The 24688-nt window shown below is 41.7% G+C and overlaps 2 protein-coding genes across 4 annotated transcripts in view; both read right to left on the bottom strand.

Annotated features, from left to right (window-relative positions):
* Nucleotides 1-7237, bottom strand: part of dscaml1 (Down syndrome cell adhesion molecule like 1) — a 108723-nt gene extending 101486 nt beyond the window's left edge. The window contains exons 1-2 of one of the 3 annotated variants that reach the window (XR_013627976.1): nt 7177-7237; nt 6226-6296 (exon numbers count right to left, since the gene is read on the bottom strand). Coding sequence is in view for 2 of the 3 variants with exons in the window: in XM_058080709.2 (XP_057936692.2) it covers nt 6226-6274 (49 nt within the window). In the remaining variant the exon portion in view is untranslated. Of the gene's footprint in view, nt 1-307; nt 562-6225; nt 6297-7176 lie in introns of those variants that run through there. The other 2 variants (XM_058080709.2, XM_058080711.2) reach the window with 2 other exon arrangements.
* A 4447-nt stretch (nt 7238-11684) lies between these two features.
* Nucleotides 11685-24648, bottom strand: fxyd6 (FXYD domain containing ion transport regulator 6). Its single transcript, XM_058080881.2, has 8 exons — nt 24487-24648; nt 16619-16672; nt 16285-16308; nt 15660-15695; nt 15493-15567; nt 14120-14156; nt 13976-14025; nt 11685-13853 (listed from the first exon to the last, which is right to left on the bottom strand). The coding sequence occupies exons 2-8, from the start codon at nt 16665-16667 to the stop codon at nt 13816-13818; spliced, it is 309 nt and encodes a 102-aa protein (XP_057936864.1). The 5' UTR covers nt 16668-16672; nt 24487-24648; the 3' UTR covers nt 11685-13815.
* Nucleotides 24649-24688: the final 40 nt, after the last annotated feature.

The raw sequence follows: 24688 nt of genomic DNA, 5'->3' as shown, positions 1-24688 counted from the left end.
CCAAATCGACGTTGTCCCTTTTTTTTGGTCCTTTTACGCACTCCAAAAGTGCGTATTGATTTTGTGTTGTTAACTTGCTTCCCTCCTCATCTTGACATAATATCATCAACAAATCAATAGCAGACACAAAACGCTGCAAGACGCACCCGGGCACCAACAAAGGAGGAGCAAATGCATGCAGTAAAAAGGAAAGTTGGATTTTTTTTTTTCGGTAAAAATCGGTTTCAAATTGTATTCCAGCTTCATTTGGATATACGGATCATGCAGACAAACACTTGAAGAGACAGACACCATTTCCATGGCCTACCTTCTTGCAAAGAATACAGCAGAAGTAAAGTTACAAGCCACATGCCATTAAAAGCAGTTTGAGTTCACAGGAATGTGGTGCAGTCCCCTTCCAAAGGAAGAAGAGCGCACGGCGCAGCAGAATCTGCCAAGAAGGCGAGGCTCCGTGCTGGAATGGACTGGTTCTTGCGGCTTGATGCTCCCCCCCGGCAGGTCTCTCCAGCCCTGGTCCCACTCAACACTCACTCCGGCGCCGCGAAAAGAACGGCGGAGAAAGTACCGCCTCTGCTGCCTGTTCTCTCCTCCCCTTACCGGGACGGAGCATGTTGCCCCACCCCCGGTATCCTAATCAAGAGGAGGTGAACGAGACGCGCGTATCGAGTGAGGAAAGCTGCATTACGCGCTTTTACGCACCCCTTTAGTAAAAAAAATGAAAGCCCTGATATTAAAAATGTCATATGGGAGACTTCCCTGACACTTGTTGATACTCAAGCCAACTGCAAAATGTCACACAAGGGCTAAAATGGGTGTAATAATGCCCCACACGTATCATCAATTATCACACTTGCTTATTCTATTACGTTTGACTGGTAATGAATATTCAGAGTAGCATCGGTAAAACCGGGGACACGGTTTGAGCGGAGTAACTCAAACTTAATTAGCTGTATTTACATGAAGCATATAGTTCTATTTGTCATTCATTTTTAATAAAAACAGTTTTCAGGTAGTATCGCTAGTGTAGCCCGTGGCACACACACAGTGAGAGGTCCACTATCAAATCTCCTACACACACAAAAAAAACAAAAGTAAACCCTGCTTGGGGAAAAGAGCCGAGATGAGCTGTGCAGGCTTCTCTCACTCATACTGAAGAGCTGCTGGTGTGGCAGGAACAGCAACACAATCTGCCTCCACTCTTTATTATGTAACAGGTGGAAGGCTCTCTCTCACACACACACATACACACACACATGCATGCATACACACACCCACGCACCATCACTGTCAAACAGACCTGTGACCATGCACACAAACACAACTCTCTACAAGGCATGTTTAACTTATTGGAGATCTCACTTTTGTTATGCCATTTCACCAAACATTCAGGATGTGGAATAAGTGGTACTACAAAGCTAAACTCGATTAGTCAAGCCAGGCTTTTCACTTCCAGGCCGCACCCCCAATCTCATCTCATCTCCCCGACAGAACCATTGACAAAAACACAAGTCTTATTTTCACTTATCATGTCTACTTCATCGGGAGCCCTGGGGTTTGAATCTCCACTCGTAAGAATCATCGGTATTCGTGAGGAAGGGCATCCGGAATATAAAAGACTCAAGTCAAAAATCAGTATCAAAAACATCCGCTGTGGCGACTCGGTCAGGAAAAAAGCCGAAATGTCTACAAAAAAAATGTCTACCCTATCAGGTGATTAACAGTGTAAAGGTGATTTCATGTACAGAGGGCCACCCTCGGCCATGCATCTCTGTGTGGAGTTTGCATGTTCTCCCCGTGCATGCATACTCCGGTTTCCTCCCACATTCCAAAAACATGCTAGGTTAATTGGCGACTCCAAATTGTCCATAGGTATGAATGTGAGTGTGAATGGTTGTTTGTCTATATGTGCCCTGTGATTGGCTGGCCACCAGTCCAGGGTGTACCCCTGCACTCCCACAACCCTCATGAGGATAAGCGGTAGAAAATGAATGAATTTATGAATCAGGAATCCTACTATTCCTCCCCGAAAAATAATGGATTACTGAATGGTCAGCATCTAGCAGCTTTCTCTACCTCTGCATGCGCTTAAAAATTACGCTACCCTGCTTTTGGTGTGAAACCAACATCTTACATTTGTTGTACTGTTGTTGATAAAGAATGCTGGGAGCAGTTTGCGCCTTCTCGCTATTACAACATTGGTTCTGCTGCTGTGTTGTGCAATAGATTTGTGAATAAATGAGCAAGTTGTCAAAGGGAGTGGGGCATGCACTTTAAAAATGTGTAAAATTATCAGCTGCTTCCAATGAAGATGTTTACAGCTATGTGCATGTTGATCAAGATACAAGTTTATTCCACGGTTTATTGCACAGTTTAATGCATGGTTGGTTATGTGGTTATTGCACAGGGTTTTTGGAGCAATGGAGCTCCTAAGTGTAATGAGTGTGAGTCTTTGTCCATCATGGAGGACAGCTTGGCTGCCATCCTCCTCCACCTGTTCCAGAGCACATCCCAGGGCAGGGCTGGCCTTCTTTATCAGTTTATCCTGCCTCTTTTTTGTCAGATGCTGTGATGCTGCTCCCCCAGCAGACCATGCCCTAGAAGATGGCAGAGGCCACCACAAAGTCATAAAAGGTAGTTGTATTTGGGTTTGTGTAAAGGACAATGGAAATTTGTTCTCCTGCCCTAAAAAAAAAGCAAGACAGACACGCTTGTTCACAAATCTGACAGCATCATCACGTTTCAACAGTATCACGTCCACCCCCTCACTGACAACGCAAACACCTCCAGAAAAACAGGAAGTGCACAGCTCAGACTGCGAGAAGCAAGACACCGGTCAAAGGGCTGATGTGAGTGGGCCTGACAGCACCAAGCAGGTTGTATGCTCTCTGTCAGCCAGTGATCATCACACAGGGTGACAGGCCGGGTTGGGCCGGGTTGGGCCTGAGAAAAGGCAAGCAGTTCCACTAAGTATCACTGACGACTAGAGTGACAGAAAAAAAAAAACACCAACGTGACTCATGTCCATCAGTGGGGCCATCACAGGTTGCCTGGAGATAGGGATGCAGACGAGAAGGTGGGGGGGGGGGGTGTTTGAGTAGGGGTGATGAGACACGTTAATATGGATGTTTATAGAGATGCCCTGAAGGACCCACTAAAAAAAACATTTCAAGATAGGAGCAAAAATGTTCAACTACTGCAAAAGTGGAAGTCAAAGATCCTCTATATGTCACAAGACAGGATCACTCTGCTCTTTTTGTAGAATCACAGCCGAAATCTTGGTCAAAGATCCTCTATGTCACAGGAGCGCTGTGTTGTTTTTGAGGGCAGACTGCAAAAAATGCCATTCTCACACTTAACTTTAATGGGGGCCATTTGAAGTACACAAAAAGTACAACTGATCAAATTTTGTCAGTCTTTATTAATAACAGATCAGAATATCATTGGTTCTTCATTGGTGACCCTGCCTACGTTGTCGGGTCACTGGGAGTACTGGCCATTGTCAGCATGCATCATCAGTATTCGTCAGGAAGGGCATCCGGAATATAAAGGGCTCAAGACAAAAATCAGTATGCGGATCAAAAAGATCCGCTGTGGCAACTCCTTAACCAGGAAAAAGCCAAAAGAACTTGTTTCGCAAAAAGTAGCTGTGTTATTCCCCATGGTAGTGAGACATGCTGTAAAGTGTGGGGGGCCACCAAACATGGCGGGCTGTGAGTTTGAGACCCCTGGTCTACAGGTATATCACAGGACAGGACTGTTTTGCTATTTTGAAATACTCATCCAAGATGTTCTTTATGATGTTTTTGAATATCCACTGCGTGATAGATGCTCTTCATGACAGGAACCTCCCCCACCTCAAGCCCTGATGACACGCTTGCATCATATTAACGCTGATATATCCGGAATTCATGTGCAACTCATGAACAAGGTCAGAATTGGTAATAGGGCTAATTGTCATAGGCCACAGGCGACAAGCCCACGTTTGTGTCGAAAAGGTGAAGATGTTCCCGCCGCGTTGGGCTAATATGAAGCGCACACACTTTGCTGCAGAGCTCGAACGGGGCAGGCGGCAAGCAGTAGAGTGTATCGCAGTACCACATGTGTAAGCGTGCCTGGCAGAACGGGGGGAAAAACATCCTTTTGCATGTGCACGCACACAGGAAGTTCATATTAAAATGAGCAAAACTGGATAACGAGGGGAAAGGGTGGGGGGGGGAGCATCTTCGGCTTTGCTAGAGAGAGGCGACAGAATTTGGGGAGGAGGGAGAAAAAACATGGAGACGAGGAACGATGGCAGACAGAACACCCCCCCCCCCCAACACACACACACACACACAAACACGCATGCAGTGCCAGGGCAAGATCTCTTCCAAGATGGCTGCCAGTGGAACCGCCCGCTTGCTCTCGCCCCGTAGTGGTTGACACACAAACACACTTTCTGCTTTGGAGCCTCGAGGAAAAAGCGCAGGATAAAATTTTAGCTCGTAAGAGATACAAATCAGCAGCAGACAGGCTGGTAAAAGATGTACAGTAGTACTGCATTACTTTTAAAAGGTTCCGGCACAATCTACGAGTCTTGTCTGCAATATTTTGTGTCAGAATTGTCCCATTGAAAATTAATTGGGTAATTTGTTTGGCACCCCCTACTGGCAAAAAAAAAATTCTGCATGTTCCGTAACATTACTATGTTTACTGTACTGGGTGACGTGGCTCAGGTGGTATATTCGTTTGTCTCCCAACCCAATTGTTGCTGATTCCGTGTTTTTTTTCATCCACTAACGAGTCTCAGCTGCTTCAAACCGGTCCAACATGAAACTGTTCATATCATCTAGGACTTTTCTAAAACATATCCTATAATTCTATTTGTTCTGTGGCATTTTTATTGGTGGAAATTAATTTCACATTCAACATGATGGCAATATGTTTAGACCAGGGGTCCCCAACCGCCGGGCCGGGGACCGGGACCGGTCCGTGGCGCATTTGCTCCCGGGCCGCACAGAAATAATAAATAATTTATTAACGACTCGCTGTCTCCCATCACACCGAGATGGGACCATCTCGTCTCGAGTTATATTTTCCCTGCACTTAACATTTGCTTTTAGCCCCGTCGTGTTATTTTATATTTGCTGTATTTTTCTGCCACACATTGCCGGTCCGTGAAAAAAAGACCCAAATCCGTTTTGCAAAAAAGGTTTGGGGACCCCTGGTTTAGACTGTACACAGCGGTGTGGCTCAGACTGTGGAGTGGCCATTTACTGAACCTAACTGTTGCTGGTTCAATCCTGAGCGGGTGAATGGATTCAACATTCATTCATTACAGTTAAGCTTCAGCACTCACATGCAATTTCAACTGATATTGTTTCCAGTTTGTTTTATTGTTGTGATTCTGTTTTGCAGAAATGATTGTTAATATTTGTACCTGTAACGAATAAGAATGTCTTCTTGAAAAGGTTTTTTTTCCTGAAGAAGCTTAGAAGCTTAGAAAACTGCTCTCACAGGCATAATGTGAAAATATTCACCAAAAGACAGCAGCTCATGTCCAAAAAATGGCCTTTTTTTGTTAAATACTGATGTTTATTTACTGGGGCTTTAAACCGATAAAGAAGTAGTTGTTTACACTGTCATCATCTTGTGTCAGTTAGCGTGGCAGAGGTGTGGAGCTAGGCTGAGGGCAAAGCCACTATATCCTGAGACGCACTTCTCTGATCTTTATCGCTTTCCCACGCTTTGACACGCTTTACTAGCTGACCTCCTCCTCCTCCAAAAAAAAAAAACACTCTCACATAACATGATGACAAAGGGAAATGTTGTGGAGATTGATGGCGATCTATACCGTTTATTGTGGGGGCCAAATTTACAGAAAGAACCTGGGTCCTCTATTGCACTTTTCAGTATTTTTTAATAAGCCAAAATATTAGGAAGAAATAATAAATATGTTGTGTAATATGCAGCACTGGATTACCTTTGTAAAACATAACATAAGAATGCGAGTCCATGACAAGTGACACTAAATAAACATTTACATGTGCAGTTAGCATGGCTGCCAGTCTCTGGGAATAATAAGCCATCAGCGTTCCCACACCTGTCCACTACTAGAGTGCGAGTAAAGGACATGTAGACTGATGTTATCAGTGTTACGTGGCTTCTCGCCCTTAACTTAACTGAAGCCCTCAGGGAATGAGTTAGTAAAAATGAAAGTATAGAAAGCCTTTTGCCTGGACCTACTTGTGGTGAACGGGTCCAGAGAGATTAGCAGGGGGTCCTTGGCAGTCATCTGGTTGACATTTTGTCCCACCCTGCAAGTGACAAGCATGATTGAGTCAGAATCCTTTATTAAATGAGAACAAAGAGGCGGGAACACTGAAGTACACTCACTGTATACTGATATTACGTATTTGACATATTGTTTTACTACATGGCAAACGGCAATACACATATATTGTTCATTTTTTTAAATGAGCTTTATTGTCATTCAAACCTCCTAAGACACAAAAATAAAACCTTCTCTTGGTTTTGTCATTCTGTAAATGTCATGGCACACTTTCAGTCATATTATGAATGACACTGGAAGAAGTCAATTTTCTTCTTGGTTACACACACACACACACACACATTTCTGACTAGTCTTCATGCTCAAAGAAAATGTTAGGAAAAAGATGTTTGGACTTTGAAAAAATGTTTCCAAAACCACCACAAACTATTGGTTTCTATCTTTAAACACACATAATTTGCATATATTGGATAACTTCTATTGTGCTCATAAAACATGAGGGATGAGGGTTGGTTGGACAGCCATTTTGGACAGCTCTTTGTTTTCATTGGACAAACCCATTCAAATCACATACGACCGAATTACAAAAAAAAAATACTTAAGCCATAATGAATACAGTACTGTGCCTGTGTCTATGACGTCTGGATAAGAAATCATTTAAACATTTAAACCTCTGTTGTGTGTCACCGATTGTTTGCATATTGAATTACCCGCCCAAAACGGTCAACCGTCTTCCATTAGTCTCTTTGGGTCAACTTCCTGTTTGGTGGTAACCCACCTATTCAGGTAGTGATTTAGTTTCAGATGCAGATAAAATTTTAGTATACAAGTCAGAGTTGAAAATCAAACATATATGGCTAGCAAGGACACGTATTTGTTAATGCACGCCATTACTGTGGACCTACCTGTCGTGTTCCAAACTTGTAGTTTCACTTCCGCTTGGAGCAAAGAAGAAGCCAAGGCGGCCACATCTACTTCCTGTATTTTGCCGGTCTTTGGGCGCCCTCCTGTGTTGATTCATGTTACTACAAATACATGCTAACAGTGGAAGTTACCTGCATACATACATGAATTACATGCATCAAGCCAACAAGACGAAACACATAGTGAACACGCACGCGTTTATTCATTACAAAAACATTTTTAGACTCGTTTAACACTCTTGTGACAGTCAGCAGCACTGTTGGTACATTGTATCGTCTGTTTTGTTCAGATCACTTCAGTCCTCCTCCTCATCACGCTGGCGTTTTGGCTGTCAACAGTGAATATTTATTTGTATTAATTGTACTGTTTTAGTATGCAGAAGGATACTACATGCAATCATTTGCTTACCTTTTTACCACAATTGCGGATCCTGTTACCTGCAAGTTGAAAAACAGAATAGAAGCTGGATGGTTGGGTGGATGGATGGATGGATGGATGGATGCATGGATGGAGGTTCATATAGATTTCATATCAAAAGCTACTTGTTGGCCTGGCCCTATAAGTGATACCTGTTTATGTTTAATCTATGATCAATATTGAGCATTGTTGTTTTCTCAAGAAAGCTCTTGTCTTTGGTCTCATATTTTTTTGGGTGTACCTAATGATGTGGTCTGTAAACTTACAATGCACCCAAAGTGTACCAACCAAGCGACTGCTCTGTTTGCTCCCTCGCTGTGTACACACTCACTATTTACGTACATCCATAAGCTGAATAAGAATAACAATACAAACACGGCAAATGTTGACTTACCTGCCAGCAAAAGAATAGAAAGGAACACAATGACTCCAGCAAAGACCAGTCCTCCAACACGCAGTGTGTGGTAGTCTGCACATGGACACATAGTACAGCATTCTCCTGTTAAGCGTGCCCACCCATTGTTCTCATTCTGGTTCTTCACTCATCCTATCTGGCTGCTCTCCAGCTCTCCTTCCTTATAGCAACCATCCTTCCTTTAGCACTTGCTCACTAAATTTGGAATTAACGCGGTTATAGTTTACTTACCATAAACAAAGTCTGCATCGGGGTCAATCTGAGCATCTGTGGTAGGACATTGAAGAGACATTGTGAGATTGGCTCTCAAGTATTGATATGAGGATTACTGTAGAGGCTTTTTACCTCCATGATGTATGTTTTTTAAATTAAGTTAAATATTATTGTGCATGAATTCTGCATGAATTATCCACCAAATCATTGAAGGTATGTTTGTTAAACATGTATAAATAATACAATAAATAAAATGTTTTATTAAATACAATAATAATAAAATAAACCAACCGTAGTAACAAATTAAATTAAATTAAATTAAATTAAATTAAATTAAATTAAATTAAATTAAATTAAATTAAATTAAATTAAATTAAATTAAATTAAATTAATTGAATTGAATTGAATTGAATTGAATCAGTTCATTCATTCATTCATTTTCTACCGCTTATCCTCACAAGGGTCGCGGGGGTGCTGGAGCCTATCCCAGCTGTCTCCGGGCGAGAGGCGGCGTACAGCCAATCACAGGGCACATATAGACAAACAACCATTCACACTCACATTCATAATCAAATCAAATTAAATTAAATTAATGATACATCATTCAGGTTCAGGTACACACTCTCCAGACAATTGTCATATTATGTTTACTTTGTCAGGAGGGGAAAAAATAACACTTCTCTGTACAAAGGAGTACATTTCTACACCACTGCACATAGAGCGCATACAGATATTGCTTAATCAAGTGCTATCTTCCCAAAAGCTTGCTTGTATCGTACCTCTTTCTATTATGTGTGTACCCAATGTTGACGTTGCGGCTTCTAACCTACAAACACTGAGTGCTGCGGCCTGTCAGTGTCAAGAGTGTGATTATATCCTATTATGCCATTTCCCCGCCCACGCGCTCCTCTTTTATCAGCGACTATTATGGAACCTACCTTTAGGAGACGACATGTTTTGTCCTGGGTTTGTGTGCTCTGTCGGCGAGGCTGCAGAGACAAACAAGGACTGGTTAAAAGGCCTGCAATGCAATAACAGCAGCTCCATCCGTGCAGCCGCAGAGCACGGGTCACCCGTTATGATGAAAAACCATCAGGTCTGAAAGGAAGTGTTTGCTGTGATGCAAATGATGTGGGTTTGAGCTTTGTCCTGACGGCCTGACCGGGAAAGTGAATGTGATGATGCTTTTGTGACCATGAAACTCCAATTCTCTTTGTGACCTTCAATCATGAACCGATTAAGTAAGTCAAAATGTTCCTTTTCATGGACTTCATTGCAGTCTTGGGCACACAGGCCCCAGCCTTCTTGCTTGAGGGCATTCCTGACAGTTATTCATTAATACATCACAGCTAGCATGTTCATTAACCTTGAACCTTGCACGCTTGGATGGCTAAGGGAATGAGGAAAAGCAGCATACTAGTAGCATTGGAGCTTGAAAAGAAAATTGATACTCACTTTTTTCAAGGATTTTTATTCATGCCTGTAATTATTTTTTATTTATCATTAATCAAGTGAATTACTTTAATTTATTTTACATTTATTTTCATTATTTTTTTATTTTAACACTATTCTTTGTGACATAGTCTCTATTTGTATTCTCCTTATTCATGAGGAGTAAGTAAACTCTGCTTCTTTCTATTCCTTTGCGGACATGCTGCAAACAAATTATCATTACGTTTTGGGGGGGATTGGCACAATTACTGTTGTAAATTTCTTCTTTAAAGACACGGTAAACTAGTTTTATTCTTCCTACCTTCTCAAACTAGCCTCAATAGCACACACAAACGTATAACATTCATCTCTAATACATGCAAACCTGAAAAAACAAACAGTAACTCACCTAAGCTGCACACGTCTGCGTTAAACCTTCCGTTCAGGTGTGTGTTGCACCATGTATGTGTGTCCACAGGACCACCCTCTAAACTCAAAAACTATTTTCCCCGCCTACAGGCACATTTGGGCCTCTGGCGGTCCAGTTATATATTGATGATGTAGTCATAAAGCTTGAACTCTGATGCCAATAAAGAGAAGTCTCGTCAACCTTTGGAATCAGGAAGTGATCAAGGTCATAACAGACTGCCAACAACTACAGCATGTATTATTAGTAGTAGCAGCCACAGCCATGTATAAACATATATATCGCCGTGAAAAGATGTTAATATAACATGTATAATGCTATACGGCCTTGTCGCTATCATGGAAAACAATATGTAAACAAGACATGACTTACTCTCTTCTGTGGTAACATTGATATCATTCTTTTTTTCCTTATAAAGCATCCTTTTTCAAAATGCCTTTGTACCTACTTTCAAGCCAAATGCTTCTTGTAAATGTTCCTTCATAGAAGTCATCAGTGAAATAATCACTCTACATCTCTGCACTTGCTTTGTACATTTTCGTCTGAAACCTTCCTCTTTTGGAAAAGAAAACAGATAACACTGTACAATAAGGTACATAAACTTACATAGTGAATGAGGAACGAACCTACCTAACCCAAACACTAACCACTACCCAGTAGTTCCTCAGTAGCTACTGTATTTTTGTGTACCTTATTGTAAAGTGAAACCAGAAAACAAGCATACAATAGTACTCAGATGTATGATGAACATCCAGCAGCAACACAACATTTTGATTTAAAAAAACATACACTGAACCAAGTTCAGGATTCTCTGTGAGAAGTGTTTGTTTAGGGGCTGCACGGCGGTCGAGTGGTTAGCGTGCAGACCTCACAGCTAGGAGACCAGGATTCAATTCCACCCTCGGCCATCTCTGTGTGGAGTTTGCATGTTCTCCCCGTGCATGCGTGGGTTTTCTCCGGGTACTCCGGTTTCCTCCCACATTCCAAAAACATGCTAGGTTAATTGGTGACTCCAAATTGTCCATAGGTATGAATGTGAGTGTGAATGGTTGTTTGTCTATATGTGCCCTGTGATTGGCTGGCGACCAGTCCAGGGTGTACCCCGCCTCTCGCCTGAAGACAGCTGGGATAGGCTCCAGCACCCCCGCGACCCTCGTGAGGAATAGCGGTAGAAAATGAATGAATGAAGTGTTTGTTTACTCTGAGAGGTGTCACCCCGATGACGTCACTTCCAGAAATGAGACTGAACAGCAAAACCTAGCATAAAATGTACTGGTAATTTTTGCAAATTTACCGTTGGCTTTGAAAAATAAACAATGTACAACACAATTACAAACAATATATAACATATTTCAGCAATGTTGATAAATCATATCAGGGACCCTGTAAGTGTGAAGTGTACCCCTTATATGCTGTAAGCTCGAGGCTTACCAGGATGTCCATTTCTGGTAATTTCTGAATCAAGCAATGAGCAACCCCAAATGACTGGAAATAGTACCTGCCAGCAGCCAATGGGAAAGCAGTGACACTGAAAGCCAATTGAGGTCTAGTATTGCCCCCGAAATGACCAGAAGAAGGCACGGCTGTGAGTCTTCAGACAGATTTATTTCTCTTAAATGTCAAAAGCACGACATGTTGCGACACAACGAGGCGTCATGCGGCGGCTGGACAAAAGTGCTTGTCGTCTTCAAAAACAGAAATTGTTGACGGTCGCACTGGCGATGTTTTTTCGTATGTGACTGCCAAGTCAACACAACAAAAGAGGTCTCTTTGATAAGAGTGTCTCCAGGTGGACTCGTCATTCCCAATGGAGGGCGCAATGGCAGTGAGACAGCTGATCTCAAAATACTGCAGTGGATATTAGCAGATTCGATTGTCTCATACGACACGTTGACACACGTTGACATGTACATGTACATGCACGCTTCCATACATTCAAACCTTATTGTTGTTTCTTCTTTAATATACTATATATAGATATACATATATACTATATATATATGTGTGTGTGTTTGTGTGTATATATATATATATATATATATATATATATGGTGACATTTGACAACATAGGAAAACACTCTTGTACCGCTTTACAACAAGGGTAACCTTATGACTTTCCCACAAAGGACTATGCAAAACTAAAAAAACACCTGATCTGAAGCAAGAACCCATTTTTTATTTGCTGCTGGCTATTTGGCACCTGATCTACTTACATATACAGGTGGTCATGGGGTGATGTACCAGTGCCGTTCCTAGACTCCGATGTAGAGTTAATTGGTTCTAGACATGACTGTGATGAGTGAATTTCCGCAAAGTAGGATTTCTTATTTATAAATGAAATATTTTCATAGTTAGAGCATTTAAAAAAAATCTAAATATCTTTATTAATATAATTAGTGCCCTCTAGACATGAAAAAACACCCCTATAGTCACCTTTACACTTGTATTACCCAATAAAGTAGGCATAATAAAAGAAAATAAGGTATTTAAGACATAAAGACTTGTGTTTGTTGCTATAAATGTGTTCCCATGGGTTACAACCACAATAGTCACTTGTGATTTTATTCAGGATTATCGTGAGATAATGTTGCTCCGGCCATCAAGTCTGGTGCTTGTGTGTCTCACCGTACATTACAGTAACATTATTGACACCCAGTGTCCAATGTGCAACATAAGATATCATCACAATGTCTTTGAATGTGTCTTCTGAATGCCTTGTATTTGTAATTTGGTTCATTTAACCATTATTATGCTCGAAAAATATGGTTTAAAAAACTAATAATGACCATGAAACTGCATGATTTATTGATTAACGCAAAGTATTTTTGAAAATGCAGCAATAAAACACTAAATACAAGAAATAAATTAAACAGTAATAATAAGAGCACTACACTGACACTTTCGTAGGAGCAGATTATAAAGAGTTTTGTCATTTCTGAACGTCTTTGAACGTGACATGTGTCCTGACTGTGCAGGGAGGACATTTGAGTTTGCCGATGTTGTTTTGGCAAAGTTGCGTCCGACGGTAGCCACGTCCGTCCAATGTTGAGAGTGGCGTGGCTGTGCGTCACCAATATGAGGTTTTTCATGAATTGACGGTGTTACATACGTAATCACGAGACGACCAAACTCGGAATGACGTAAACCGAGGAGCACCTGTACGTGACAACTGCCGTATGTCACATTTTTACAGCAACATCATGCTGGGTTAGCTTATTTGTTGAAAAAAAATAAAATGATCCAACTTCTATCAAAGTCTGTGACCGACTGATGGATCGTTGGCAGGATTTACACAGGGCGAACATTCATATGGGTACCCTTATTGAAAAGTGCTACCTAAAACTTCTGAAGTCTAAAAGCAGTAGTCGGGAATACAAAACAAACAGGACCACACCACACTGACACATTGTCTAGCGCCATAGACCATCAAATTGTGTCAAAGGTGCTATTATATAATAGCCGAGACACAATACAGTACAGTACAGTACAGTCAAAAGTGAAGAACGTCTACATGAAGGCACGAGTAGAGACAAGGGAGCACTGAGGACTGCTACGTCACAACGAAGCACGACTGGGCTAAAGCGTGTATGATTTATGTACATATTGTATCACATCTGGTCATACCTCATTTATCATCACTTATAGTATAATAGCAGTGGATTCACGTCAAATGTGTCCTCTCAGAAGGCAGTTTGAGCTGATGATGGAGGAGCTGCCTCAGTTTTCCGCTGGAGTCTCTTTGGCAGCCGCCGCAGCTACAAAGACCATAAAATCCATGTTTCATATCCCAGAGTGAAGCTGCATTATGGATGTGTGTTCAGAAGGGGTGAGGCAGAGGTGAGAGGAGCTGACAGGGGAAGCGAAAAGTTCACCTTACCCTTTGAGACGATGAGATTTTCCTCCTGCGCCTCCTCATCTCCAGGGGCCCTGAAGAGAAAAAGAGGACGCATAAGTCGCCATGGTAACCAGATGTGTCAAACAACATAACAACACGCTTTTGGGGTCGGCGGGGTCAGCATACCTTGGCTTCTGGTTGATGCTGCAGCGGCACCGTCGACCTTGAAGAATAACACACTGATTCATTCAATTATTATGTAGTACATAGTAGTACATAGTAGTAGAGATCGCCGTACTGTAGTACCAGATATTGGCACTTGATGATTTACGGTAAAACACTACCCAAATTTCTTTTATCTGCACATTGATTCAGTCATCAGTCATGATGTGCTATATACATATATCACAATACTGACACTTACTATGGTACCCATTATGTCATTGTATGGTCATATCACCTCGTACTTTGGTACATGACCAAAAAAATGCAAAAAAAAATAACTTAAATTATATTAGGAAAGCAGGAAGTGAACAAATGTAACAGTTACTGATTGTAAAAGTACCAAATGGAGGGGTAGGATTTAATAAGCTTTGCTTCTTCCTACTCCTTTTGGGCATGTGGAACTGTGAACTGATTATATGATGCACTCAATTGTAATCTGATGCATGTTCAAATGAAATATGACATACCATTACCATTGATATACATACTTATACTAGTTCTGTCAACAACAACAGCTGCGACACTAACAATATCGCTGTCGCTTGGTTAATAATGGTTAAACAATGCACAGAAAAGGGAAATTACTACTATATTGTGTAATACAAGAGTAAAGTTAACTATAGGGGTGTTATTTTATGTGTAGAGGGCTCTAATAATGTTTAAAAAAACTATTTAGAAGGCCATATTTATGTTTTCTATGCTGTAACTACATCTATCAACTATCAAATATCACGATCGGGTCTGAAACAGATTAACTGAGTTAACGAGGGACTGCTGTACTTTTAATCTAATAAGGTTTGTTCATGCTGAACATAGACGTGTGCAACTTTCCAAATTGTACAGTTACCAATATTATTTAATTGAATGCTTATATGCAAATTCACATTTTTATTGAAATGTATTATTTTTATTTATTTTTATTGTAGTTTTATATTTTTTATTTGTTCCATATACATTTTATTTTACATATATTATTTAATTATCATATATATTATATACATAATAATATATAATATTTATTATTTTGAATGTATTATTATGAATATAAAATTAAATAGAACATATAATTTTCATTCATTATTGGTCATGCCTTTTTTTACTACTTTGTGGGTACTTTTTCTATATCGTATTTATTCTGTGTCTATTTGTGGCATCAGCTTAAAAGAAACATCATGTGAGCCACTGCCTATATAGCTGTATGTATCGGTAAAAAAATGTTGGATAATATCGGATATAATAAACGCTATCCAAGGCAAGAAGTGTATGAAACATAGCCTTTGCGAAGATAATAATGTTATGTCCAATGTGTGAGATCACGGTCACAGTTTGCTTACTAAGGATGAGCAGGATTCCCAGTGTGAACAGCACCACAGCTAATGCCAGTCCACAAATCCTCAGGCTCTCGTAGTCTACATAGAACCAGAGACAACAGTTGTTTTATTAACACGGCAACAGCTTCTGTTAATAGAAGCTATCAGTAGCAGTAAAACACGAGGCTTACCATAGACAAAGGGGTTGTCCTCCTTTTCCTTTTCATCTATAAAAACATATCACAGCATATAATTAGTCACACATTATCTGCACTGGTAAGAAGATGATTCAAGCTGCAGGGTGCCGGGCGGTCTGTGCGGCATCAACAATCAACAATTCAAACGCGGTTGTGCAGTTATGAGTGGCTCAGTCATCTGGGAGGAACTCAGGGTAGAGCCGCTTCTCCTTCACATGAAGAGGAGTCTGTTGAAGTGTCTCGGGCATTTAGTCCGGATGCCTCCCTGGTGAGGTGTTCCGGGCATGCCCAGTGGGTAGAAGGCCCCGGGGAAGACCTTGGAGGGATTATGTCTCACGGCTGGCCTGGGAACGCCTTGGTGTCCTCCTGGTGGAGCTGGAGGAGGTGGCGAGGACCGGGAAGTCTGGGCTTGCCAACTGAGACTGCTGCCCCCGTGACCCGGAGAATGGAATGGAATGGAACATACATACATACTGAACAGTGGTGCCCCGGTTAGCGCCATTAATCCATTCCAAAAAGTCTGACTCAAACCAAAACGGATGCTAACCAAAGCTAATTTTCCCATAGAACATAATGTAAATTCAATTAATAAGTGTGTTCTCGTGTTGAGTGCACTCACCCTGAACATCCACGTCTGCCACAGCTGATAGTCACCCACATGAGTCCGGGGGGGGGGGGAGAACACAAAAACAGCATCAGCGTGTCAGCTGATGAGTCAACAACACCACAAGCATCAGGCATCGTCTATTTGTGGGGTGTCATCGTTGTGTGACGCAGACTTCACACACTCTGTCAGTGTGAGAAACACAACCAAAAAGGAGTTAATGCTGTTGCTCTCTCTGAAGCATCAACAGCGCCCTCGTGTGGACGCTCAGCAATCCATGCATGCCTGGAACCGTGTGGCAGTGTTGGAGTGACAGTGTTCCTGCGTGTGAGTGGAGGAGCACACTTACCAGCCACACACACCAGCAGCGAGGAGAGGAGGAGAGAAATAGTTTCCATGGCAACTGTTGATATAGGGCAAATAAAAAAAGAGTGTGAGGGACAAAATGCAAGAAAAGGTAGCACAAGCCACTGCATTAGGTACACCTGTTACATCCAAAACAACATTTTGTTTCCCCGTTGAGGATGGAGCGGGTCATTGAACGCCTCACCAAGCAGTGTAAATACACACAATTATCATAATATAAGATATACTCTAAATCTTACTCAACAAACATGCCAGTGTTGTGCTGAGAGGGACTCAGTAGCTGGAATAAGTCAAGGAATGTTCCGCAAATAGGAGACAATATCATCTACACCATATCACATTGTCACGTGGGAGAGATGGGAAGAGTCGGTGGTATAAAACCAGAGTGCTCCTCTTAGTCTTTGAGTGGTGTTATTGATTAGCTTGTAATGTGTTATAGATGAAGCTCAGCAGCGGGCAGCATGAAGACAATAATTGGATTTGCATCCATCTGGGTGTTGGCGCTTAGCATCGGGTTCTGACCTCCGCCAAGGTCGAACAATGGAATCAACAATCAATCAATAATTTAGTATTTTGATGCACGCATGTTGTAACACAAGTCAAAGATCCTCTATAACACAAGGGCGCTCTTTGAGAATCTACTGCAAAAAATAGTAGTCAAAGAGCCTTTATACAACAGGAGCTCCCTGCTCTTTTTAAGATTACACTGCAGAGATTCAAATCAAAGATCCTCAAAGTGACAGGAGCACTCTGCTGTTTCCAAGGACCAACTGAAAAAATGTTCGTCAAAGATCCTCTATATGCCGGGTGTGCTGTGCTGTTTTTAAGAATCTATGCCAAAAATACTAGTCAAAGATCCTTTATACAACAAGAACACCCTGCTCTTTTTAAGAATCTACACCAAAAATACTAGTCGGCGATTCTTTATACAACAGGAGCACCCTGCTCTTTTTAAGATTCTACTGCAGAAATTCTAATTAAAGATCCTCTACATGACAGGAGCACTCTACTGTTTTTAAGAATCTACTGGAAAAATACCAGTCAAAGATCCTCTATACAACATGAGCACCCTACTCTTTTTAAGATTCTACTGCAGAAATTTGAATCAAAGATCCTTTATATGACAGGAGCACTCTGTTGTTTCCAAGGACCAATTGCAGAAATTCTAATCAAGGATCATCTATATGACAGGAGCACTCTGCTGTTTTTAAGATTCTACTGCAGAAATTTGAATCAAAGATCCTTTATATGACAGGAGCACTCTGTTGTTTCCAAGGACCAATTGCAGAAATTCTAATCAAAGATCCTCTCTATGACAGGAGCACTCTGTTATTTCCAAGGACCAACTGCAGAAATTCTAATCAAGGATCATCTAAATGACAGGAGCACTCTGCTGTTTTTAAGATTCTACTGCAGAAATTTGAATCAAAGATCCTCTATATGACAGGAGCACTCTGTTGTTCCAAGAACCAACTGCAGAATTTCTCATCAAAGGTCCTCTATAAGACAGGAGCACTCTGCTGTTTCCAAGGACCAACTGTAAAAATGCTAGTCAAAGATCCTCTAAATGACAGGAGCACTATTTTAGGACAGGTATTAGGACAGGTGTTTTAACGATCTACTGCAAATATGGAAGTCTAAGATCCTCTATGTGAGATGAGCACTCTGCTCTTTTTGAAAAAGTGTTTACAATAGCGCTTGTCCACACTAGGGTCACGGGTATGCTGGAGCCTATACCAGCTGACTTTGTACAGGGCGTTGTATAGGGCAAGTTTAAAAAATCCGCTGCAAAAATGCTTGTCAAAGATCCCCTATAAGACAGGTGCACCATGCTGCTTTTCTTTAGAATAAACTGTAAAAACACCTGTCAAAGCTAGGTGCTCTATATCAGGGATTCTTAACTGGTGGCTCATGACCCCAAAGTGGGTCATGGGTCTTTGCCTGGGCAAGAAAACTCATAATAATGTAATGACCAAATGTCCATGAATGCACCTCGCGGTCTTGTCTGTGCTATTGGCTTGCGACACCGCCACCTTTATGAGGGGAGGGGAAGGACATCGGGTGGGAACTTAAAGTACCATCCAGCCTACACACAGCTGCAGATATCTGCTGGAAAGGAGCACATCACAAATGGGGTGCTGGTGGATCACGCAGCCAAAGCAGCTGAGAACCACGGCTCCAAAAGACAGGCGTGCTCTACTGTTTTTAAGAGTCTACTGCCAGCCAAAGATCCTCACCATGGGACGTGTCTTCTGCTGTTTGCTTTCCAAAGTTAGAAAGGCCTGAGGACACTTTTTTTTTAAATCTCACATTAGGAGCCAACAAAGATGTTTCTTTTTCTGGCAGACATGAATCCTTGCACGTTCCCCACGGACGTCACATGACCTTGGCCTATTTCAGTAATGTAGGTTCCGTGCACATGCATCAGTCATGTCACACATACTGTACCCATTTATTTGGAACATCTGATATGACTTTAGAGCTGCACGGCGGACGAGTGGTTAGCATGTAGAGCTCACAGCTCGGAGATCCGGGTTCAATTCCACCCTCGGCCATCTCTGTGTGGAGTTTGCATGTTCTCCCCGTTTTCTCCGGGTACTCCGGTTTCCTCCCACATTCCAAAAATATGCCAGGGTAATTGGCAACTCCACATTGTCCATAGGTATGAATGTGAGTGTGAATGGTTGTTTGTCTATATGTGCCCTGTGATTGGCTGGCCACCAGTCCATGGTGTACCCCGCCTCATCCCCCCGCTGATCTATGCCCCCCCCCATCACTTCATTGCACTACTTCATTGCACTATTGTACATATTGCACTATTGTACATATTACTGTAATATCTTGTTGCATTCATAGATCATACTGTTTGTAATTTATATAATCTGAAATAGCCATACTCTAGTCACTTCATTGCAATACTGTACATATTACAGTTATTATATATTGTCACATCCATACTGTTTATAATCTGTATAATCTACAATAGCCATATTATAGTCATTTATATCCCTGTACATATCCTCACTGTATTATAGTCATAGCCTGTTATAGTTTTTTACATAGATCTGTCCATTTTTTTCTACATTTACTTACTACTAAGGTACTTATGAAATTGCACTTCTGGTTGGATGCTAACTGCATTTTGTTGCCCTGTACAAGTGACATGAGCAATAACAAAAAAGTTGAATCTAATCTAATCTAATCTAAAAAAAAACAGCTGGGATAAGCGGTAAAAAAATGAATGAATGGAATGACATTCTTCCACTAAATTACTTTAGTTCCTGTTGTATATTTACTTCTAATTTTAATTTATAATTTATTTACGTATATTTTTAAATTACTCTTCCAAATGGGAAATCATTTTTGGTTGGCTTTCTCAGAAGGGAGACTCACTGTTTCCAAGTAGAAGCAACCTTGATTGGAAGAAGGCCAGATTATTGATGTTCTATAATAATAATAATGCTGCTTCATTGTGTCATATTGACGAGGTTGAGGTCACGCAGTATGATTCAATAAATATGTCTCATGTGCTTTAACGTTCCATCTGTCTGAGTCCATTTATGTCCATCAAGCCAGCAGGCTATTTGTCTGTCTTTAATTCTGTTACTGCATCAATCAGCAGCACTAGCCTTCCTGCCCACGTTCTAGTTCTTCGTTGGATACTTTTTCAATAACACAATTAAAGGTATCGACTTCAGAAAGCATATTGGACTTTCATTTGAAAATGAGAAACGCTACAAACCACAAAATGAAGCAAATGGTCCATAAGTAATGAGTTGTGATGAATGTAAAGGGATCTTATCCAGGAGTAGGCGGGGTTCTCCTGTGCACACCTGCTGCCAATTTGCCAATGACCTTTTCAAGCATGGCTGCCGAGAACAGTTTGTTGCCAGATTGTCCTTCAAGCGCCCACATGCTTCATTCCTTCCGCTCAGCTCGGGTTCGTGTATATCGTGTCTGTAACCCTGCTTATGGCTTTTAAGCCTGATCATTGTGAGTACTTTGTTTGTAACCTCAGCTAATTTTTCCTGCTTGACCTTTGGTGTCAAAGGTCATGTGTGATAAAAGAGTTTCAGCTAAAATGAAAGGAAAAGGATACAAAACTGTGGTGAGACCAGCCATGTTATTTTGGTGTAGCGACAGTGCCACTGAGAAAAAGACAGGAAGCAGAACAGGAGGAAGCAGAGATAAGGATGCTCAGGTTCTCATTGGGAGTGACCAGGATGGATAGGATCAGGAACGAGTACATCAAAGGAACACAAGGGTAGTTTTTGTGAGAGAGACAGATGCGTGACAGGTTTAGATGGAGGAAATTGATTTGCTATGGCGAACCCTGAAGGGAAAAAGCCAAAAATAAAGAAGAAGAAGACACTTTTGCTGCAATGTTTTTATATTTTGTTACATAGCTTAGCTTCTGTTGTGTTTTTGGTCATTTTTTTCTGCTTTCTTGTCTTGTTTGTACTTTTACCCTGTTTTGGACAACATTCGCTGCAATAAACATATTGCTCAGGCCGTTTCTAACAGTGTACCTAATATTGTGTCTTTTAAGGAGGTAATGTTTATCATTTCCCTCTGAAGTGCATGATTGAATATGTCAATAAACTGTTGTACTTGTGGGTGAAGCTCCTCAAGGTCATAAATATATCCGAGCATGTTTGTATTGCTGCTCTGTATTTTTTTTTTTTCCGGGGTGAATCCGTGTCTGTGTGTGTGTGTGTGCTTCTCAGATAAAATTATGCACGTCCCCGAACAAGTGTCCGCCTCATCCATCTTTGTGCGAGGCTCGCTGTGGAGCCGCAGCAATTTCCACAGTGAGGGGCTTCCCTGCTGCTGCTGGATAGACGTGTCTAGAAAATGGCAGGCGGGGTTGATGGCGGCCTCGTAATGGGAGTTTCAGGGGATGAGGATGGACAGATGACGAGATGTGAGCAGGTGATGTCTGCTCTGGGGGACAACAAGGCTCCATTTGAGACCTTGAGAGCACCGGTGCGGTCATGAATTATGTCCTGATGTGATTATACTATTACAATATGGTTCCAGTCTGTCAGTCCTTCTAATTGCACTTGTAGCTTGTCGTTTAGACTCGTGGGATCAGTAAAAACTGACTCTGGGTTACCAAGAAACAAAAGACAAAATGAGCATGGTGTCACAGCTGTGCAGCAAGTGCAAACGTGAATGCAGGAGTCGAACCCCGGGTTTCGAACACCCCAGTTTATGTATGTATGATTTCACAATTTTCCTACACGGTCATAGGGTTTTTGTACTGTTACATATTATTCATTCATTCATTTTCTACCGCTTATCCTTGCTGTCTTGGGGCGAGAGGCAGGGTACACTCTGGGCTGGTGGCCAGCCAATTACACGGCACATATAGACAAACAACCATTCACACTCACATTCATACCTATGGACAATTTGGAGTTGCCAATTAACCTAGCATGTTTTTGGAATGTGGGAGGAAACCGAAGTACCCACGCGGGAGAACATGCTAACTCCACACAGATGGCCGAGGATGGCATCGAACTCCGGTCTCCTAGCTGTGTGGCCTACACACTAACCACTTGACCGCTGTGCAGCCTTTGTTAGATATTATTACACCTTTAAATTCAGTCTATTGGCGTGGTGCATTTGCAGTCTGAGACAGCCTGTGCCAGATTGTGCTGGAATACTAGCTACATCCAGAGTGAAAAGGATGTAATACACAAGGCACACCTACGTGTGGCGCTGTGAACAGACACGCGGTCGGAACCACGTCATAGCTCAAAATATAGAAGAAGAAAGAACGCATGCACATAAGTCTATTGTCCTCCACTTTCCGAGGCTTGTCTAGACTTCTGACAAAATAGAATAACAGGTGGTTCATTTTGGTTGTCAAAGTTGGCCCACCAGCTAGAGGTCCAATCAAGTTGCGGGAGTTTGTCGGAGTATAGCAGCAGTGACCTTTTGAAGGCCATAAAGCAGGGGTGGGAAAATATTTTGACTCATTGGCCGCATTGAGGCCCCCCCCCCCCCGGAAAATTGTCGGGGGGGTCAGAACATATATTTAACACACACACTATTTTATGCTTATAATTTTCCTTGAATTATTTGTATAATTTTATTTTTTTGTATTTATATTCATTCATTCATTCATTCATTCATTTTCTACCGCTTTTTCCGCACAAGGGTCACGGGGGTGCTGGAGCCTATCCCAGCTGTCTTCGGGCAAGAGGCGGGGTACACCCCAGCCAATCACAGGGCACATATAGACTACAGTCCAACAACCATTCACACTCACATTCATAATTTTGAGTGGCCAATTAACCTAGCATGTTTTTGGAATGTGGGAGGAAACCGAAGTACCCGGAGAAAACCCACGCATGCACGGGGAGAACATGCAAACTCCACACAGAGATGGCCGAGGGTGGAATTGAACCCTGGTCTCCTAGCTATGAGGTCTGCGCGCTAACCACTCGACCGCCGTGCCGCCCCTAATTCATATTTATTTAATTAATTTTTATTTTGTTCTCATGTCCCCTTTTTTCAGGAGCACTTTAAACATCATACCACATCAAAATATGTAATTTAATTTTACAGTTTTGTTGTTGTTTTTTTTTACTAAATAAGAGCTCTGACTTGCAAGTCTTGTTGCTAGTTTGTATGTTAAAAGTTGAAATACTTAGAAAGCAACTGGCGGGCCAGATTCAAACGCTTGGTGGACCGCATGTGGCTTTTATATATTAATATTATGTCTTATTTTCTCTTTTTATGTGTACTATGTTGGGTCATACAAGTGTAAATGTGACTATGGATAGGGGTGTTATTTCATGTCTAGAGGGCTCTACTAATGTTAAAAAACGTATTTATTTGCGGAAAGTCACTTATCAAATTTCCCCACTGAGGGACGAATAAAGGCATATCTTAAGGCATATCTTATCATGGTCGGGTATGGAACCAATTAACCGCGATCAACAAGGGAGGACTGTACTACATGTACTACGAGTTGTACTTCCATGTGATATACTTGGCTTTTAAAATCATGCAATGCACAATAGTCCATGTATCTCTATAGCAAGGGTTTGGACGCAGGTTTTGCACGAGACCACACCCTCTGACGTCACGGAACTGCATCTCTATCAGCATATGGAATACAAGAGATTGTTTCCAGATTGTTTCCGGAATCCACATCATGCAAAATGTCATGACATCACAGCTAGGGTTCCCCATGTTTACATCAACAAAATCTGGGACTCCCTATATACAGGCTGACGTCACCAGTGTTGCATTACCATGGCAACCACATCCTATATGTGCTTTTATCAGGAGGGCAATTGTCTCATGCGCCTAAATGATCCGAGGACTCACAAAGGAGGTCCACTCATTAAGCGAGGGAGGGGCGTGGCTCTCATTCGATCATTACGATAAGCAACAAAGATAACAAAAGACAAAAAAAAAGACCGGAAACGAAGCAGCACATGCATCACGTCATGCACCAATTATAATGCAACATCTCACCCGTGACGCCTCGCCTGCCCCATTCAACCTGTGGATGGTGATGCACGGCGGACGTCCGCGAGCCACACATGCCCCCCCACTCACCACCCAAGCCCACATCTGCATTATATAAGCGTCACGACTTGTTGTTGCCTCACTTTGTTTGCATTCATACGCTAACCTGCGACAATAACGAGGCTTTTTGCGTGGCGGACACTGCTGCAAGGGAGGCACACCCTCGTTGTGCACCACAAACAAACAAAACAAAACCCCAAAAACCTCATATGCATTGTAGAAAAATCCAAATACATCATATTTTCCATTGCAATCTAATATAAAGCAGATAATAACAGTCCAAATGATTATTTATAAACTTACCTCTTTTATCCAACAGGTCAATAAATGGATAATCCACCCACGGAAATCACTCAGCTGCTCTGAAAAATTCTTCTCATCTGTCAAAATGTGCACGCTGCCTGGCCCTGGAGGAGAAGAAGAAGAAGAAAAGAGATGGGATGGACAACAATATAATCTCCTGGAATGACTGCTTGTTTTTTTATTCATACTCACCCCCTCCTTC

The sequence above is a fragment of the Doryrhamphus excisus genome, linkage group LG8, assembly GCF_037039965.1.
Source record: "Doryrhamphus excisus strain RoL-2023G ecotype Guam linkage group LG8, RoL_Dexc_Guam_v1.1, whole genome shotgun sequence".
Lineage (NCBI taxonomy): Eukaryota > Metazoa > Chordata > Actinopteri > Syngnathiformes > Syngnathidae > Doryrhamphus > Doryrhamphus excisus.
Note: the sequence above shows the minus strand (reverse complement) of the source record. Positions and strands in the feature narration are given on the sequence as shown.